Source organism: Ailuropoda melanoleuca, chromosome 5 (assembly GCF_002007445.2).
Source record: "Ailuropoda melanoleuca isolate Jingjing chromosome 5, ASM200744v2, whole genome shotgun sequence".
NCBI classification, from domain to species: Eukaryota; Metazoa; Chordata; class Mammalia; order Carnivora; family Ursidae; genus Ailuropoda; species Ailuropoda melanoleuca.
The window spans coordinates 115,649,560-115,670,774 of NC_048222.1; the positions used below are offsets into that span (position 1 = coordinate 115,649,560).

At 35.7% G+C, this 21,215-nt stretch overlaps 1 protein-coding gene across 1 annotated transcript in view; it reads left to right on the plus strand.

The window, feature by feature from the left end:
- The window catches only part of SLC7A11 (solute carrier family 7 member 11), a 68,091-nt gene extending 51,257 nt beyond the window's left edge, over positions 1–16,834 (plus strand). The window contains exon 11 of the mRNA XM_034661738.1: positions 9,378–16,834. Coding sequence (XP_034517629.1) covers positions 9,378–9,445 — 68 coding nt within the window. The 3' untranslated portion in view covers positions 9,446–16,834. The remainder of the gene's footprint in view (positions 1–9,377) is intronic.
- Positions 16,835–21,215: the final 4,381 nt, after the last annotated feature.

Sequence of the window (21,215 nt, forward strand, 5' to 3'; positions counted from 1 at the left end):
CATTACTTTAAAAGTTGGGTTCCTTAAGGCTAACACGGGCACACTGATTGTCTGGCAGGGTATTTAATCTCTATTTCCTGTTAGATCACACTAGTTTTCTGCGGAATATTTTTATTTACATTTTCTCTGTTGTAGGCAATAAATATAGAGGCTTTCCTGAAAAGGAAAAAGAATCTTGTTAAACAATAACTACCCTTAGGATTGCTGTCCCCATTACCAATGTTTGGGACAGATTAGCGTTCATCATTGCGAGGTCTGTGTCTGTCTCAGATCCTGGCTAGAGACCGTTCAAAGCCCTGAGCACCGTGGGAAAGCAGGTGAATTGAGGAAGAGAGATCTAGTAGCACTGGAGTTGGACCATGATGAGGGAGAGCATGATGAGAGAGCAGATTCCGTGCTTTCTCCCACGTAGTAGGCATTGCGCTCCCCCCATTGGGAGGCAGCCAACTCTAAACATCCTTTCCCGTCGCTACCATGTTCATATTTTGCACCATTTCTTTGTCTGTGCCGACCAACTGCCAGTTTTCACACTTGATCCTTCTTTGATGGTTTTCCCTGCTTACGTGATTTTGAAGTTTTTTGTTGTTTTTCTGTCTCTAATGATGTTTTTCTGTCTCTAATGATGTTTCAAACATCTCCAAGGGCTCCAAATTTAGTGTAGCCATTTGTGAAAGCAACCATGATGCAGTAGTCCCATAATGGTTATTTGGATCTCAAAAATGCCATTAAGTCTTACCAGGGAGCATGGCAATTCTGCCTTTAAACTGCAAGCCTTGTAACCCTTTATCTTTATAGCCGCCTTGAAAGTGAGTAGCAAAAAACAACAGTCCTCCATAATTTTGTTTGATTTTCCTCTTAGGCAGCATTCTTGTAGTAAAATAAAGAAAATTCATAATATTTATTGCTGCAATAGCAAGTAGTTTCCTAGCCTTTGGCCAAAACAAAACACTCATACATAGACACGCAAGCAGCGGAGTCCTGCCCACCACCTTGCCTCTTTCCCCAACTGCCTCCTTGTTAGGAAAAACCTCAGTGTGAACTTGGAGAGCTTCCGCGATTTAGTATCAGATTTTTATTGTTGTTGTTGGGTAACGTTCTCTAGACTTTCCATTATAATTTATTTCCACCCTGATATGCATGAACAGGTTAGCCTTCTGAAATGGTAGTTGATCAAAATACATCTTACCTCAGGTGCTTTCACAGACGATGTGAGGTGACCAAACAGCCTTCAGGAAATGGTGAAAAGCTGCTTGGTACAGACAGCCAGGAATGTTCAGAACCTGAGGATCTGAGATTTTCAGAGATTTGATGAATTTCTCTGGCCACAGGATGCCAGTATTGAACCACAGTTTGTTTGATAGCGTTCCTAGGGTGAAAAGAAAATGTGTTCTTAAGGGAATAGTCAGATACACAGAACACATTTTTCTGCCATCTGTGACAGAGTAGTGAATTTTTCTGGGTATTTATTTATTTATTTATAGAAACATGAACTTCTCACCCAAGGAAGATGGGGCAGACACCGCACTGACATGCTCACATACATGGAGGTACCTAGAACTGGCAAGCTCTGGCGAGGGCTTGCAATAACCACTTTGCTCGGCTGCCTCTATTTATCGGCTGGACTGTGTCACAGCCGAGATGAGTGGGATGACTGGAAGTTGGTCCCTCTTGCTAAAGCAAGATATGGAGGCCAGCTGCATTTAGGCAACATCTTTGTTTACAAAGACTCATACTGGGGAGCACCAGCAAATGATCACAGTCCGTATCGGTAGACAATGACTTTGCAATTCCAGGGTCCTAAAAGCATATGCTGCTTATGTCGTATCATTGGTAATGTAGCTTATGATACCTCACTGAAAGCTCCTTAATGCATTTGACTGGCTCATCACGGAGTCTGCAGTACAATATTTTACATTAGTTAAGCTTGCCTACATCTCTTAGGGGCCCAAACCACCTTTACTGTAAAGATAAAATGAGACCATGCATGTGAAAAGGTTTGGAAGCCTTAAAAAAATACATACTATTATTTCCACTATGACTTGTGAGGAAGATCGGTTTTCTGCTAATACTTCACAGACCTACTCAGTTTTGGCTGTAGGTTCCAGGCTTTAACCAACGGTGGTTGGGTAAATCAGATTTTGCAAGGTCAGTTGTTGTTTCAGCTGATTTCAAAAACTACTGAACATGAAAAGTAAAGCTAAAAATACTGCAATTGCTGTTTGCTCTTGTAACTTGCAGTCACTGAAAACACCAAGTGTAGACTCATTGGCTCAACTTTATTTAAAAGAATAGTGTCATGGAGGGGCTCCTGGGTGGCTCAGTCGGTTAAGCACCTGCCTTCGGCTCGGGCCATGATCCCAGGGTCCTGGGATCCAGCCCCGCGTTGGGCTTCCTGCTCAACAAGGAGTCTGCTTCTCACTCTCCCTCTGCCCCTCTCCTGCCCACTCCCTGCTCATGCTCTCTCTCTCTCGCTCTCTCTCTCTCAAGTAAATAAAATCTTAAAAAAAAATACATATATATAAACGAGCCCACTGTTTATATATGTATATATATTATATATATATGTATGTGTATATATATATATATTTTAAAGAATAGAATTATGGAGTTGATTATCCCCAAAGTTAAAAGTCTTATATGAGCATGTGTGCAGTTGAATACTACATGCCCCACAATTCTCCTAGGCAAGCAGGAAGCTTCCACAGAGATGTATTTGGGTCTGCTGAGTTCGCCCATCTGATCCCATCGCTGTAGACCACCTAGAAGGAAAAGCTGGTGTAGTCCCAACAGCTTACTCAGGGCCAAAATCAGTCACTTTGGCCAAACCTCCATTATGATGAGAATTATTCAAATCTTGGGATCCCAAGAGAGAACATAGGAGCACAGGAGAGAATGTAATAGGACTGATTGAACATGGAAGAAGAGAATGAGTGTGCAGAACCGGAAAACAGATTCTTTGGCCCCATATGTGCTGCTGAATAGAAGATCTAAATTGAGCTCAGAAAGGAGAATGTCACGCTACCAAAGCATCAAGATCTCTAAATTGTTCTCCTTTTCTCTGGAACTGATGCAGTGTTGTGACATGGCTAAGTAAGACGTCTAAGAAAGCAAAGGGCTGGGGACCCCAGAATACAGAAACAGACTTTTGGAAAAGGCTTTTGTTCAGTAGACACATGCACGAATAGTCACACACACACACACACACACACACACGCACACACTTGAAAATCAGTCATTCTAGGCACTGGTTCAGGGAGGAAGAGATGGAGAGAATGTATATTTAATCCCAATGCTTTGCAATCTTACAAAAGCCATATATCCCATATTATTGATTGATACTTCTTTTTCCACAATCTATTTTTCTCAGATAATTTTATTACTTCCCTTTTCTGTAAACATGAACTTTTATTAATCCTGAGCACTCCCTTGTGTTCCACATATATCTCGGTGTAGAGTGGGCTGTAACAATATAATTTATTCAAGAAAGATTTACATGGAGTTTATCATTTGCTAGAACTGTGCTGAGCTCTTGGTAATTAACGTATATTATAAAAATTAGTGTGTGGAGTAAAACAACTTTGTGGAGCACTGTTATAAAGAAATGAATGAAAAATTTATCTTTTTTCAGTGACGTGAAATACTGCTTGAAATGGGCTATTACAGGTGACAAGTCATGAAAGAGGAGAAACATTGCATGTCTGGATGAGAGACGATGTGGGTCTGAAACTATCAAGAAGATAGGCTCCAGAGGTTCCAGGATGAGTAGCAGTTTAAAGAGATTCTGTAGGGATTGATTACAAAGATGAGAGATGAACAAGAACGAACACCCTGGGAAACTAGCATCGCAGAGTTCTAGGACTGCCAAGATAAAATGACCTTAGAAATCATCTAGCCCACTGGTTTCTATATTTTAGTGTCTAGCAGAATCACAGATTTCTGGGCCCCGCCTTCAGTTTCCAATTTAGTAGGTCTGGGATAGCACTTTGAAAAGTTGCATTTCTGATAATTCAGGCTATGCTAATGTTTCCAGTCCAGCGATTACACTTTGAGAACTACTTTCTAGTCCAAGTCCCTTCTTCTTTTTTTAGTTACCTTTTTTATTGAGGTATAATTTACATTATGACATTATATAAGTTTCAGATGGTACAATGTGTTAGTTTGATATAGTTGTATATTGGAATATGATGGCTACCCTAGCATTAGTTAACACCTTTTATAATGTCATGTCTTTATCATTTTTTTTTTTTTGGTGTTGAGAATGGTTCAGATTTAGTCTCTTAGCAATTTTTGTAGTTTATTGTATCATTGACTATAATCACTATGTTGTGCGTTAGAGCTCCATAACTAAGTTTGTACCCTTAAACAACACCTCCCCAATTTCCTAATCCTCTGGTCCCTGGTAATCATCATTTTACTCTCTATTTTAACAAGTTCATTTTTTTAGATTCCGTAATGTAAGTGATATTATACAGTATTTGTCTTTCTCTGTCTGACTCATCCCACTTAGCATAACGTTGTTGCAAATGGCAGCATTTCCTTCTTTCCCGTGGCTGAATATATTCCATAATCACATCTTCTTTATCCACTTTTCTGTTGATGAACACTTAGATTGTTTCCATATCTTGGCTACTATGAATAATGGTTGCAATTAAAATAGGTGTGAAGATATTCCTTTGATATACTGACTTCAACTTCTTTGTACACATAACCAGGAATAAGATTGCTGGATCGTAGGTAGTTCAGTTTTTACTTTTTTGAGGAACTGCCATTATGTTTTCCATAATGGCTATACTAATTCACATTCCCACCGATAGTGTATAAGGGTTCCCTTTCCTTCACATCCCCACCAATATTTGTTATCTCTTGTCTTTTAGATAAAAGTCATCCTAACAGGTGCAAGGTAATATCACATGGTTTTGATTTGCATTTCCCTGGTGATTTCGATGTTGAACACCTTTTCATTTACCTGTTGAACATTTGTATATCTTCTTTGAAAAAATGTCTATTCATGTTTTGCTCTTTTTTGTTATTAAGTTGTGTGAGTTCTTTATGTATTTTGGATAAGAGTCCCTTATCAGACATGATTTGTGAATGTTTTCTCCCATTCAGTAGGTTGTTTTTTCAATTTGTTGATTGATTCCTTTGGTGTGCAGAGCTGTCTAGTTTAATATAGTCACAATTGTTTATTTTAGCTTTTGTTGCCTGTGCTTTTGGTGACTTATCCAAGAAATCATTGCCTAGACCAATGTCAGGGATCTTTTCCCCTATGTTTTCTTCTAGGAATTTTATGATCTCAGGCCTTATATTTAAATCTTCGATCCATTTTGAGTTATTTTTTGTGAATGATATAAGGTAGGGGTCCACGCTAAGGTTTCATTCTTTTGCATGTGGATTTATATATATAAGCTCTCTTTTCCATTCCTCTGTGCGCCTCTTTTTATGCCAGTACCATACTGTTTTGATTAGCTTTGTAATATGACTTGAAATCCAGTATTGCAATGCCTCCAGCTTAGTTCTTTCTCAGGATTGCTTTGGCTATTCAGAGTCTTTGGGGTTCCAAACTAATTTTTGGATAGTTTTTCCTATTTCTGTGAAAGATGTCATTGGAATTTTGATTGGGATTGCATTGAGTCTGTAGACCACTTGGGTCATATGGACATTTTCACAATATTAATTCTTCCAATTTAGGAACATGAGATATCTTTCCATTTATTTGTATTTTCTTCAGTCTCTTTCATAAATGTCTTATAAATGTCAGAATACAGGACTTTCACCTCCTTGGTTAAATTTATTCCTAAATATTTTATTGTTTTTGATACTATTGTAAATGGAATTGCTTTCTTAATTTCTTTTGCAGGTAATTTGTTCTCTCTCTGTAGAAATGCAACTGATTTCTATATGTTGATTTTGCATCCTGCAATTTTATTGAATTCATGTAATAGTTTTAAGTTTTTTTAGTTGAATTTTTAGGATTTTCTTATATGAGATCACCCATTTGTGAACAGAGATCATTTTACTTCTTTCTTTCTGATATGGGTGCTATTTATTTCTTTTTCTTGCTTAATTGCTCTGACTGGGACTCCCAGTATATGTTCAATGCATCCTTGCATCCCAGAGATAAATCCCACTTGGCCATAGGTAAATGATCCTTTTATTGTGTTGAATTTTACTTGCTAATATTTTTGAGAATTTTTGCATCTGAATTCATCAGGAATATTGGTCTATGATATCCTTTTCTTATAATGTCTTTGTCTTTGGTGTCAGCATAATGCTGGCCTCATAAAATGAGTTTGAGAGTGTTCCTTCCTTTAGAATTTTTTTTGGAACAGTTTGAGGATTAGTGTTAATACTTCCTTTAAGGTTTGCTAGAATTTACCAGTGCAAGCCATCTATTCTTAGGCTTTTCTGTGTTGGGAGTTTTTTTAAATTACTGATTGAATCTCCTTACTTGATATTGGTTTATTTAGATTTTCTACTTCCTGATTTAATCTTGGGAGAGCATATATTTCTCAGATTTATCTGTTTATTCTAGAGTATTTGGTTTGTTGGCATAGAAGTGTTCATAGGAGTCTCTCATAATCCTTTGTATTTCTGTGATATCAGTTGTAATGTCTCCTCTTTTTTTTTTTTTTTGAAAGGGGGACATAGAGAGAAAGGGTGGTGGAGGGCAGAAGGAAAGGGAGAGAGAGAATCTTAAGTAGGTTGCACGCCCAGTGTGAAGTCTAATGCAGGGCTCCATCTCATAGCCCTGAGATCATGACCTGAGCTGAAATCAAGAGTCGGATGCTTAACCGACTGAGCCACCCAAACACCCTTCCTTTTTGTTTTTGATTTTATTTTTTGAGTCCTCTTCTTAGTTAATCTAGATAAAAGTTTATCTTTTCTTAATTCCATTGATTTTTTTCTGTTGTTTTTCTGTCTCTACTTCATTTATTTCTGCTCTGATCAACATGGCATATTTTGAATTTGACTATATATTCACCCTCATCAGTGAATTTTCTACTTTCATATGTTTTCATGTTACTATATAGGTATATTTTCTTTATCTTGAAGAATTCTCTTTAGCACTTCTGTAGGCAGGTCTATTGGCTATAAATTCCCTCAGCTTTTGTTTGTCTGGGAAAGTCTTCACCTCAGCTTTTCTGGATAAAGTATTCTTGGTTGATGGAAGTTTTGTTTTTGTTTTTGTTTTTTTGTTTTTTTCTTTGAGCCCTTTGAATATATAATCCCATTCTCTCCTGGCCTGCAAGTTTTCTGCTGAGAAATCTGCTAATAGCCTTACTGGGATTTTTTTGCCCACGGGAGGAAGCTCTAGTTAAGGAGTCCTTCCTTGGCGCCTGGTCGGTCATGCTGACACTCAGAGCCCTCAGAGCGTTATTGGAGTTGGCATCCTAGGATCAGGTGCATATGGAACTATCACAGTGCCTAGATCCTGGGGCACAGATATGCTTGTTGTGGCTGTGGCACTAATGTGTAGAGTGTGGGTGTATGCAGATATCCCATGTAACTGGTACCTGGGTCTCAAAGACTCACCAGTGTGACTCGTGCTGGTAGGAGGGAATGCAGCAGCGTCAACGGTCCTGGAATAACAAAATGTGATGGTAGCACAGCCTGAGGATGTGGGTGAAAATATCAATTCTGGCACCAGTACACTTACAAGATAGCAACAGCACAAATCTGTAGTGGTCTGTTAAAGGTGTAGGGACCCAGGGATCTGGGCACAGAGCAGTGGCAGCTCTGCCCTGGCAATGACATTTCGGAGCTGCAACCCAGAACCTGGGGGGTAGGGTTAAGGGCAGCAGTAGCCTTGTCCCAGCAACGCTAGGTCAGAACCCCAGCTTGAAACCTGAGGGGTGGGGCCCAGGGTAGTGTCAGTACCCCTAGCAATGATGGGTTAGAACTGTGACCTGGAACTCACAGGACAGGGATCAGGAGCCCATCTCAGCAATGACAGCTCAGAGTCTTGATCTGGAATGGGGGTTCTCAGAGCAGTAGCTGCACAGCCCCGCTAATGGTAGCCAAAGTGTGACTCAGGACAGAGGAAGTGAGTGACACTTGGGTTAGTGGCAATGCCCCTAGTAATGATGAGTGTGAGCCAGTACCTAGAATGCAGGGGTAGGACTCAAGACAGTAAGAGACTGTCTCAGCAATTATAATTCAGAGCCTTGACCTGGAAAAGTTGTCGGAGGAGGGGTCAGGACAATAGTAGCCCAGTTCCAAAAATGACAGCCAAAGAGTAACTTGGGACCCTAAGGGCAGGGCTCAAGTGAGGAGACGTTGTCTCAGTAATTATGGGACAACGCCCCAGTCTGGGGCTGGAGTGGACAAAGAACAGTGGCAGCTCCAGTCTTGTGTATGGTGAGGTACTGTGGCACCCAGTCCTTGAGAGTGGGGTCATCGACAACCAAGACCCCCCAAGGGCAAATCTCACCTCAGCAATAACCCCTGCCTCTGGGAGCAGATGCGGAGTGGGGGCACTCCAGGCTGCTCCATCAACTGGGACCAGTGTCATTGAGGAGGACCGTGGAAGACCTCTGCAGCAAAAGCTGCGTGCATCCACAACACCGAGGCTGGCTGGGGTCCTCCAGCATCTGACTAGGGGATAGGATGATGCAGGCAAAATTCTTTGTTTACTTTTCTATGCAGACGTCCTCAATTTTTTAGCTCTGCCAGACCTTTGCCCTCTTTTCTTTGTGGTTTAAAAATTTCCCTGATCTGTTTTCTTCAGTTTATAGCTGTTTATTTATTGTTCTTGGGGTATTTTTTGGTTTCCTTGTTTTGTTTTTTTGTTGTTGATGTTGTTGTTGTTGTTTATTTGTTTTTTGTGGGGGGGGCAAGTGTTGGGACCTCCTAGCCTTCCGTTTTGCTGATGGCACTCCTAAGTCCCTCATTCTGCAGATGAGGTAATAAGGCCCTGGGATACAACATGTTCTAATCAGTAATATGCTACAAATTTAAGACTGGACATTATAGTATGTGTCTTTCATTTTTTTAGGACTTGGTTGTAATCTCATAGGTACCAAAACAACAAACCATCTTTAAACCGAATATGAAGTGTATTTTTGAACATTTATTTATATCTTGGTTCTATTGCCTCGAAATATTTTCAGCCTCCTGGTTTATGAATAAAAGTTCCTATTTGAATACAAAATATTAATGTATTCTTGCTGAGAAGCCATCATGGGAAGTTACAGAAGTGACAAATAAATTAATTGAGCATGATGGGATTCTAATGAAGTAAATAATTCTTGAAAGTGCTCTATGAAATAGGTGGTTGTGTGTTTTCAGTATTCAACCCCAAATAATTCACATTTTGCTGTTTTTATGCATTTCTGAGTTCTGTGCATTTTTAATTTCTCTTCTTTATTTCTTTGTAGACAGAATAACCAGAACATTACAAATAATACTGGAAGTTGTACCAGAAGAAGATTGTCATAAATTATGAATTAATGCATTTGAAATCTTGGCAATCTATGCATGGCCTTGTTTCTGCCCAAAGGGCTGAAACAAAATGTGGATCTTCACTTCATTTTATGAAAATCCAGAGGATTGCAACTTTGGTGTGGACTAAAGGAATCAGTTATTGCTATTCATATCTTTTAGTGTGTTCAAACTGGTTTCTAAGAAATTTAGTTATAACTCCATGTAGTTACTGAAAGCAGATATGCTATGCAAGTATTCCATGAGTTCACATGATTTTGGAATTCCTGATACCTACAGGAAGTTAGAGGAAAAAGACTACCGAATGAACAATTAACTTTAGTGGTCTTTATAACATATCTTATCATGAACACCAAGATGTTTTCTGTATATATGGCTTTTATAGAAACAATTTTTATATACTGTAGATGACTATACTGTGAAAAGTGTTTTCTACTCTTCGGGGGGGGGAAAAGCATACGTCATCATTATGGACTGAAGAAAAAAATTTATTTTATGTTGGCATTGCATTGCCTCCCCTTAGATACCAACTTAGATATCACTCATCTTTTAATGCATTATACCCAGAGCATTTTGAACAAAGGACAGAAGGGATATGCCTAATTTTAATGAATACATTAAAGAAGAGTTTCCAGGGGCTGTTACGAGAAAAATCCAGGAATTATGTCTAAAAATTCTTGATAATTGATGATGTTAAGATTTTTTTTTTCACTCATTATCAGGAAGCTCCACGGCTATGGGCCACTCTGTTTTCATGGCAGCCCACTTGATCAGGAAAGGATGTAACATCTTTCTTAGAGCAAAGCAATAGTCAGTTTGGTATTAAAGCCTCTTAAGCACAATCATTTGTTTCACTAATAATTTACCCCTTGATAATATAGCTAAATATATGCACTTTTAAATCTTCAAATTGCAATGTCCATATAAGACAGAAATCAACAAGAAAGAGAATACCCAAAATATTATGCCCAACCCTATAATCATATCTATATGCAGTGTTAGTAATTATGAACAATTTTTTAATCTCATAGCTATTTTTACATGGTGATAAATTTTGACAGTTTATACATTTCCTTTATATATTTTATATTCCGTTAAAATATCTCTTCAGATGAAACTGTCCAGATTAATTAGGAAAAGGCATATATTTACATAAAAATTGAGGAAGAAATGTCACTGCTAAATAAGATTTACAACTGATGTTTCTAAAAATTTTCCACTTCTTTATCTTAGTTTTGTCAGTAATTTCCTCACCTTAATTATCATTCAACTTGCAAAAGAGATAACTGATAACAAATTCACTGAAAGAAGGAGAAAATGTGTGTGTGTGTTCAGACAGGTGTTTTTATACTAGGTTTAGAAAATATTGTGGAGTTTTTATAGTGTAACATAATGATGGAATGTGTAAACTATTATTTACATACATCCAAGATGAAATAGTCATACCAGAGTATGTTTCATCCTCTAATTTTAAAAGTAACAATTTTTGGAAGAACTGTACTGATTAAAATCATTAAGAGCTGATAGAGAGTTTATAGGAAATTGACCAAAGTAGAAATGATGGTTTATAATTTGAGGCAATTCCAATTCACCAATTTCAGTTTTTGTTCTTGATAACATTTAATACACATCCAAGATTGACATTATTTTCAGCCAAACCTGGTGTTTGGATCTCTAAGTGAATTTATAAAAATCCCTTCCTTTTTCTCTTTTCATCTGGTTTTCAAATTTGATCTGTAGTCTCTGCTTCTTACATTTGTCTATATCTCTTGCCACTCTATTGTTGCTGAGGGAAAAAAATAGATTGTCTTTATATTCCTTTTTTTTTTTTTTTTTTTTTTTTACAGTCTAGGCCCATGTAATATAAACCAGAAAACTCTTATTTAGGGTTTTTGTGAGGTTTATTTTTTGTTTGTTTGTTTGTCTTGTCTAATGAAAAAAATGGTAAAATCTCATGGAGAGGTTTACATAGTTCTTTACATAGTTCTTGATTATTTCTGAGAGCAATGTGCTTGTAACTACAGCGGCAGATAGGTCTCATTTTATTCCTTTATTTTTTGTTTTAATTTCTTTTTAAATATAACATTGTAAAAGCTAACTAGGATACGTTCTCATTATTTTTTATATCATTTTCAAAAAGGATTTTTGCATTGCTAAATTTCTGATGCCACTGTAATACCATTTTAACCAGAGAGTCAGTAATTTTTTTTTTTTAAGTAATAAAGATTAAGTTGTACTTCAGCTTGTTTTTAGGATACATCACAACAAGATGCAGGATTTCTATAATCGGGGAATCAATATTCATAATTTCTATTCAGATGGTATCACATCAAGCCAATTCTATTTGAAAGCTCTCCCATACACTAATATGTATATTTTTATTTATACTAAGTAAAATTTTTTCTCATATATTTAAAATTATATATAGAGAGAATTATAAATAAACCATTACGATATACTTGCACCAGTGTGGATATTCAAATGTTTATATACATATTACGAGTTTATTATAACACAAAAAGTAAAAGTGGCCAATACAGTTTAAGACAACTAATATACTATTTTTGAATGTACTACTTTTTGGGTAACTTGGAGTCTCAAATATTTAATTGCAAATTAAACAGATTTAGCAAAGACTTCCAAAGCTAAAACAATTAGATTTAAAAATGGACTGATTCTCCTTATGCAATTATGAATATTTCAGTAAATATTTTTGACCCATTTTTAAAAATGTTAGATTATTTTCCTGAGATTTTTCTTTCAACAGTTGAGGAAAACCAGACTGTTATGAATGTTTAGGTCAGCTGGAAGTAGACCTTGTTCTTATCTTTCTCCAGGAGATTGAAGATTTGTCCTAGAAAAGATGGTGGACTCCAGTACCCAACATAAATGTTAGGCGTGTGCACCCACAAATATACATACGTGCTTATACTGTTTTCCCCCATCTCTGCTGGCACAAAAGTAGGATAGATTATTAGGTTACATTAGCAATGAATAACAGTTTCTCTAACACTAAAACATGTATGTTGAAACAAATTTCTGGATTATTTTACGTGTCTGGTAAAATTGTTTCCCCAGTTGCTATTTGATATATTAACAGATAGTTAACCTGAGTATAATTACTTAACTCAACATAATTTTTTATGGACTGCAATTAGTCTTCAGGAAACTCATTATTTTATCTCTATTTGTAGTTGAATGTAATGCTGTACAAGAAAGAAGTCATCTTTGACCTATAATGGATTTCTTATAATTGAGGTATAGGTTATGAAAAGATAGAATACTGAAGGTCAGAGTAGCAGGAAATGAAAGATAGCATGTGACTGGAAGTAATGATATTTTGATGTAACTTATTATGCAGCATAGTCAAAGAAATATTAAAAATTAATTGTCTGTTGTGCATAAGTGGATATCCTAAGTAGCTAATGGAATGTAGCTTCAGTGCCCCTCACTTAGACATGCCCCTTCCAAGGTCCTGTAGCTACTGTTGCATTAGGAAATTTGTATTAATTTTCTTGAAGAAGATCAGAAAAATTGTATACATTTCTGGCTTTACAAAATCTGCAACTGTCCCTGTGAGTATGGTAAAATAACTTCCATTACTTTTTCTAGTAAAAATAAATACAGGCCAGTTACAGAATATATTTTTAAATAATACAGTTTTGAGTTAATTGAAGTATCTATATATAATTATAACTGACTTTCTCATAATATATATTTTGCGATGTATAAGGAGAGAGTTCATTTTTGACATATTTTATGATTCAGTTCTGAATGATAGAAAAACAAAAAATAGGGTTTTAATTGTAATTCTTTTTCTTAGGAAAGAAATAGAGTGAGATTTGGGATTTGAAGGCAGATGAGTAAAAGACTGATTTTACTTAAATGTAATCTTGCTTCATTTTACCCAACATTGTGTATGTTGGTGCTGATAATGTTTACAGAGTCACATTTTACTTTGTTAACAATTCAAAGTCAGGTATTAAGCATGGCATTTGTGTAACTGGCAAGAAACTTGTGGTGGATATAAATTAGAGTAGATAATGAGACATCTTGACAGCTTCTGTTTACGTAATTTATATGTAAGGTAAAAAGTTATTACCTGTAAGTGTATTTTAGGTTAATTTTCTCATAAACAGTATTTTAAATGTATCTCAATATATATAATACCTAAAAGTGTAACTTCTGGGTGGTTTTAATACTGTTCTTAAAAATTTACTTTAACAGCCAAGTTTTGAAGATAATCCTTACTTCTTTTTGTTGCATTTTCAAATTAGTTGGTATCTAAAAATAAATGCTTGGCCTGTTTTTAGATTCACTACAAATTCACAAAGGTGTAAATCTTGGTCTCACAGAAAGTTTACCAGTGTTCCATGTTGTGAGATATTGTCCTTTTTTACAACCTCCTAAGGATATTAACTTGATCTTTTTGAACCATTTCTGTTTTTTCTTTTAAATGAATCAATGAGTTCCTTTGTTTTATATGTCATATTTTGACATGATAGCCTCAAGATGGGAGTTAGTCTTAATCTGAATTTATACAATGACCCTAAATATCCTTAGTGTGAAACTGCCATTTGGTTTACTTCTTTGGGAGTCCTCACTTCTCTTTGTTACCGTTGGCCTTAAAATATCACTGGGAGATGGTTATCCCACGTAGTTATCTATTACATGTGTATATTTCAACTACTTGGATCAAGGGTACATTTATGTTATCAGTAACAGCCTTAACAGTTTTATAGATAAAAGTTCTCTCAAGAAAACCGTGGAGCAGTAGGCATCTGAGAGTCATGCAGATGGATGCACTGGTTTGAAAGTGAATATACTTGTTTTTCCTTCCACATATACACTACTGACTTTTTTTTTAAAGTATAACTTTCAAGCGAATTAATTTATTGGTTAGGAGACTTGTTTGCTGAGTCCTTCCTTATTACCTCTTGAAGTCTTTAAAGGTCATGCTGAAAGCTAGAGAAACAAACAAAAAAGACTGAATCACAGTTATGTCTTTTGCAGAAGTGACTGTATTTTGAGCACCTTGGGTGACAGTGTACTTTGCACAGAATCTTATGGGAAAACATAATAGGCCTTTGGATGTTCCATCTGGATAATTGGTTGGGTTGGGAGGGATTTGACTTAAATGATGATTGTGAAGATAGACCTCACTTACTCCTACTAGTTAACAGTCTTCAGAACATGCTCAGAAGCTCATTTGTATCACACCTGGAGGCAATGCAATGTGGTTCTTGGTTCTAGGTTTGAACTGTCTTATTTCAAAATATTTCTGAATTATTTTTTCCCTAGCATTTCTCCTTCATTCCAAATTTCCATTTACTGACTAATGTAATATAAAGAAAATTATGTTAAAGTAAAAAAATACTTTGGGGAACTAAAACAGGTTGTTTCAAATGAATGTATGCTTTTAACAGAATAGGAGTGAACTACATTAAACTACTGTTGTTTTAATAATTTCAAACACTACCATATAGCACTTTTTAATTGCTCTGGATGCAAAAAAAACAAAACAAAACAAACAAAAAAACCCCAATATATACCTGTGGTTATCACATAAACCACAAGAATCCTCCAAAAATTTTAAGTAGTCTTGGATTTTTTTTTTTTTTTGATCCCTTCCCTGGAGAAATTTTTTACTTACTTGTTTTCCCTTGTGAATAGTATTACCACTGCTATAAATCTGGAACTAAACTGTTGATACTTATATCTTGAAAACTGAATTCTTCTTTTGACATTCTCCATGTGCAGAGAGTGATATATGACTTTACTCTTTTAGGATATTTGGGGTCAATGTTATTTTGAACACAAGCATGGGCCTCAAGTTTCTATTTCTTTGTAGGTGTGTTGCAATGTAATAGTAATGAATCTTCAGTGGTACCCCTCAACATTTTGAGAACTTTGCAAACATAAGCATTAGATGTGTTAAGAGTTCATTGCTTAGTACCATGAAATATAGTCTTCTCTCTGTGCCAAATTGGTGAACAGACATGGAGTTGTGTTCTACTAATGCTAAATGTTGGCTACCTGTGTTTTTAAAATAAGCACAAGTTAGAAAAAGGCACGACAAATGGCCTCTTGTATTGAATTCTTGACGAACTTAATTTATCCTACTTTTCTGACAAATATTTGACTCCAGATTTCATAGAGTTTTGTTTTTTGTTTTTTTACTTATTGTAAAGTGGATTAGATGGTAGTGATGCACTGGTAGAGATGGTGTTTAGTTACTGACTCAGAATTCATTTCATGATGAATTTTTTGTGTCTTTTTATTGTATGTATATCTGTATTTACTTTATATAAAAATGGATTTAGTGAGCTTTGTGTTAAATCTGCCTAACAACAGTGACTTCTTTTTCAATTATCAAGGGATAGAAAATGTGTGCTGGTATGTTCATATTAGCATATTATTAGGTACTGTATATGAATGTGTTTAAATGCTTCTGACATTCTATACGGCAAGCATCAATAATTTGCACCCACACGATCAGGTTAGACAACTGGAAAAAATGGTAGTCAAAATCCTCTGGAGGGTTGTGCTGGCAGCCATCTCTTTGATCTATGTTTCAATTGTAATTTATAGACCAGCTCCAACCCCTAACATGAATCTGGAATGCATTTGTCATGACCTTCAACCATTCCCCTAACTGAGGGACAGGAGGAACAGTGTTTGGCCTGGTCATCTCAAATACAGGAACAGAGAAATCTGTCTGAGGAAGAATGAGCTTCAGTATCCTAAATAGTCCTCATCTGTGGTAGGATTTCTTCACTCTGACAGTATGATGATAAAACTTGGTAAAAGGGTCTGTTTGTATTTTGTACAAATTTTACACGATGTCTTATATTGAATAAATTTCTAAATAGCAAAATTCCTTTTCTGTGTCTACATTCCAACCACATTAGGTGTACTGATTTATTTAGATATTTAACTATGAAAATATAAATGGTGCAAAGGGACTTTCATGTGTGGATTGTGTTATGTTTCTTAAGGTTCTCTGGCACTGATACTTACACCATCATGTGATATGTGAAATAAAATGGATTTTTCTACAGTTTAATGATTTCCCTCTGGGGAGAGTTCTGGCGCAGCAATCACACTGCCAGATGGTGTTTATGGGCTATTTGTGTGAGTGGTAAGATACTATGATATAAGAGTGCTTTCATCTGATGGAAAGTCTTGACATGTGTGTTTTTGTATGGAATAATTTTTGGTGCAATATGATGTCACGCAGTTTTGCAGTGAATTTGATTTCATTTGTATTTATGTATCTGCATACCTGTCATGCTTTTAGTTGCTTCAACCTTTGTATATATATTTTTGTCCATATTTTTTACTTGAAAATATTTTCAATGGAAATGAAATAAACGCTTGATAGTTTACATAAGAAAAGTCATGTTTTGCTTTCTTTAAAAGCACTGTACATCCCAACAAATCGAAGGCTTTGGTTTTGATGATTGAATTTATCTATCATTGATTCTGTGAATTTGTTGACGCATTCCCCTTGGCATCAATTCCCTATACTAAAAACTGAAAGTGGGGCAAACACTAGAGTCAAGACCATAGACACTCTTGTTTCTCATGGGTTATGTCCATCTGTGCTCTGGTCTGAAATATCTACCAACTTCTCTCTTCTATTGTTCCCTGTCTTAGCTCAGTCTTCTTATTTCTTGACTCTTAACAAAAGTCTCATGTCTTGTCTATCTCTATTTCAGCCTTCACATGTTTCCGCAGAATGTTCTTTACAAAACACAAATACAGTAACAGTCTTCCATGACTTTACATTTACTTATTTAATTTTTCTGGATGGATAAATCCAAACTCCTCTGCATAACACAGTGCTTTGCATAATCTGCTGCCCTTCTTTCTCCAGCTACAAATGACCACTTCCACATTCTCTGCAGCCACATAAAATGATTTTGTGTCTTTTTTTTTTCCAGTAGTTTAACAACAACAACAAAAAGATTCTATTATTTCATTTGACACACTGTGGATTACAGGGATTATAGTTTCCTCACCCATTCCTTTCTTCTACTTTCCATGTAGGAAACTTCTACCCAATATTCAAGACCGAGTTCAAAAGTCACCTCTTCCAGAAACCTTCCCCAAGACTGATCCCTGAACACCTTCACCGTCTTAGATGTACCTTTTCTGTAGAACCCATCACACCACTGAAATTGCAGACTTGACTTCTTTCTCTGCCTACATTTGAAATTGTGTGTGTGTGTGTGTGTGTGTGTGTGTGTGTGTCTTTCACTGACTAAAGCATAGTAGGGACTCAATGTTTATGAATTTATTCAATGAATAAATGAATGGCTTGTATTCATTAGGTTTCATGATAAGATTTTCTTAGATGCAGTTTTTATTACCTCTAAATTTAAGCAATCCATTAGATTCTATGGAAAGAATATTTCCGTGGAATATCTTAGCTTCAGCATGTAAGAAAACTGAGGAGTTTCAGCCTCTGCCCTCCCATCCTCTCCCCTCCCATTCTCTCTTTTTCTTTCCCTTCCACTGCTCCATCCCCAGTTCATGTCAGTAAGTGGGTCCCGATGGAGAAATGAACAAATGACCTACAATGAACTTTTCTTGTGAAAAGACATTTAGGTTTTTATATTTTCAATAAGGTATTGTCTTCATAATAATTTGAAAAAATGCTCAGAAATGTAGAGCCGAAGGAACCTAAAGTTCTGATGACTGAAACTCTCTTTGAAGCAGACACAGGAGATCGAGTAGCACCTTTTCCTGGTGAGATGCTCTGGGAGAACAGTAAGAACGTAAACTAATAACTTTGGCACCTGTTAAATTTAAACTATGTTGAAAAGAAATATAAACCTTGTCATATGTAGATATACTTATTTCAAAGTTAATGTGACTGGAAATGTGTTTAATAAAAATATACAGAAAAACTTAGATGATACATAACGCCTAATAATCTGCTTTTAAACTATCGCTAGACTCTTAAACATGCTGCCTTGGGTTTATAAAGACTCCTGCTGCTGAAATACCGCTAACAATTTTCTACTTGAATTCTTACGCTATGTCTAATTTATAAAGATTTGAGATCATTATATGAGCTGGGATGGGGTGGGTGGGCTGTGGATACCTACTGTTGCTTTTGCCTCCACATGCCATAAAAATTATATTTGCAGATTTCCTGGAGATCTGACTTTGAAGGTCAGGTCTTTATAGCCATCTTATTGTTTTTATAGTCTTAAGCTTAAGAACACCTGGTCACCAGCAGGCATGGGCTAATTCTTTTAAAAAGTGTTTGATGTTTGAAAGAATTCAGAAATAAAAATGTAATTAGGATTCAATACCTCTTCAAACTTTAGCTTTGAAGATTTATTAATCTCTGAAAGATGTGAAACAGGGTTTCAAAGTTGTTAATTCAGGTTAAATACTACAAAAATTGAAATACCTTCCAGCTATAATAAAATAACGAAGTATAAATGAGGATAACCCTAAGAAAAATGTGAGCAAGCTAGTTATTTTCTTTTTTCTTAAAAATAAGAGAAACTAATCTTACTTTTGTCATAGTAATTAACATTGTGATTATATAACTGCATGTTCTTTTATCATCAAGCCTTCCATTTCCTAAAATCTAAAGACACCATAAAAATTTCTTTCATGTTCTGAATTCTGCCTTAAACTTATGTTTACTTCTTATTCTCCCATTGTTATGTTCCTTTCAGAATTTGTTACTTAAGGAAGTAAAGTCAAAGTTTTAAGCCCCTCCCCGGTGCTAAGCTCTATCATGGGTGCTAGAGATACAAAACAGTTAACAGTTTGTATTGCCTCTGCATCGTGAATCGGGGGGGGGGGGGGATTTTTTCTCCTAGTCATTCAAATGTATTGATAAAGTTAGGGTCTCAGGTGCTATAAAACTATATACCCAGATGTGCTCTAGTCCTAGAATGTTGGGGAAGGCTTTACTAGAGATGTGATATGAAGTGATATTGAAGGATGAGTGCACATTAACCAGGTAAAGCGGAGCCTGGATGAGGAGTGTTATAGGCAAAGCAAGCTGTGTGATAAAGGCCATGAGCCAGAAAAAGCAGGGCTTATTTAAGGAAATAAATGCAGGACCAGTGGAACCAGTGCATGGGGACAACATACATAATGTAACCCTAGAGAGGAGCAATCATAGGGGACTTATTAGTCAATGTTCAAGACATTGGTTTTTACCCAGGGTTATGGAGCTGGCTTAGACAAATGGAATTCACACATAATATGCACATTGAACTTTATTAAAGTTTCGAACCTTACCCTCTGTTAAAATCTCTGAATAGAATCATTTCAAATAGTAAAAAAATTTCCATTTTACTTCTTTTTTTATTATTGTTATATTTTATCTAATTAGTTTACACTGCCAAAGTGTTCGTAAACTGAAATAAGCTCAAGACATATATTTTGAAAAGGAAAGGAACTGCAGGAATTACATAATCAACAAATGGAAATCTTTTTTTTTTCCAGAAATTTCATTGTTGTCTCTGCTTAAAATGTTTTCCCTCCTCTTTTTCAAGTTAGATTACACCTGACCTACATTGTTGAGTGCTCACCAATGTTCATCTCAAGGCCAATTTGTAATTTATTTTTTTTGAGAAATATTTTTCTGTTGCTGTAATTTTTTAATCTAATCATAATTTCTAAAATGTGTTTTTTTCCCAAGTGAAAACATTAAACAAAACTACTTTGCATGGCATATTATTAAACAGTTATTATCTTAGAAGAAAAGAAAATCTTCATTTGACTATAATGTTTTAATATGAAAAATGTGAGCACAGTAAAATTATTTGATTTTTTTCTGGTTTTGTAGAAGTAGAATGAATTTGTAGTTGTTTCCACTCTTCATAATTCACGGTGGATGAAAAGTGACTCTTCAGCGGGATAACTTTTGCTTAAGGAATTAGAGAAATAAAGAAAAATTATTTGAGATTATTTAAAGAACACTTACTTGGAAAATGGAATTATCTGATACACTTCCCCCCACCCTAGCTTTATTAAGATATAATTGACAAATAATATTGTGTGAGTTTATATAATGTAATGATTTGATAGATGTACATATCATGAAACTGATTACCACATTAAGGTTAGTTATCACTTCCATCACCTCACATAGTTACCACATTTTTTGTGGCAACAACATTTAAGATTTACTCTCTTAGAAAATTTCAAGTTTACGTTTTCATCATCCATTCATCTGCCATCAGACACTTAGGTTGTTTTTATACCTTAGCAATTGTAAATAATTGTGTAAGGAACAAGGTTGTGTAGATGTGTCTTTGAGATTCTGATTTCATCTCCTTTGGATATATATCCAGAAGTGGGATTGCTGGATCATATTGTAATTCTAATTTTTTTTTTTTTTGAGGAATCTCCAAACTGTTTTCCATGGTGACCGTACCAATGCACATCCCTACCAACAGTGTGCCAGGACACCCTTTCTCCACATTCTCATCAATACTTGTTATTTCTTGTCTTTTTGATACTAGTCATTCTAACAGGTATGAGGTGGTATCTCTTTGTGGTTTTGATTTGAATTTCCCTGATGATTAGTGATGTTAAACACATTTGCATTCATCTATTGGCTATTTGTATATCTTTTTGGAAAATGTCTATTCAGGTCTTCTGCCCATTTTATTTTTTTATTATTTTATTTTATTTTATTATATTTTATTTATTTATTTATTTATTTATTTATTTAGAGAGACACAGAGAGCGCATTAGTGGAGAGAGGAGCAGAGAGAGAGCAGAGAGAGAGA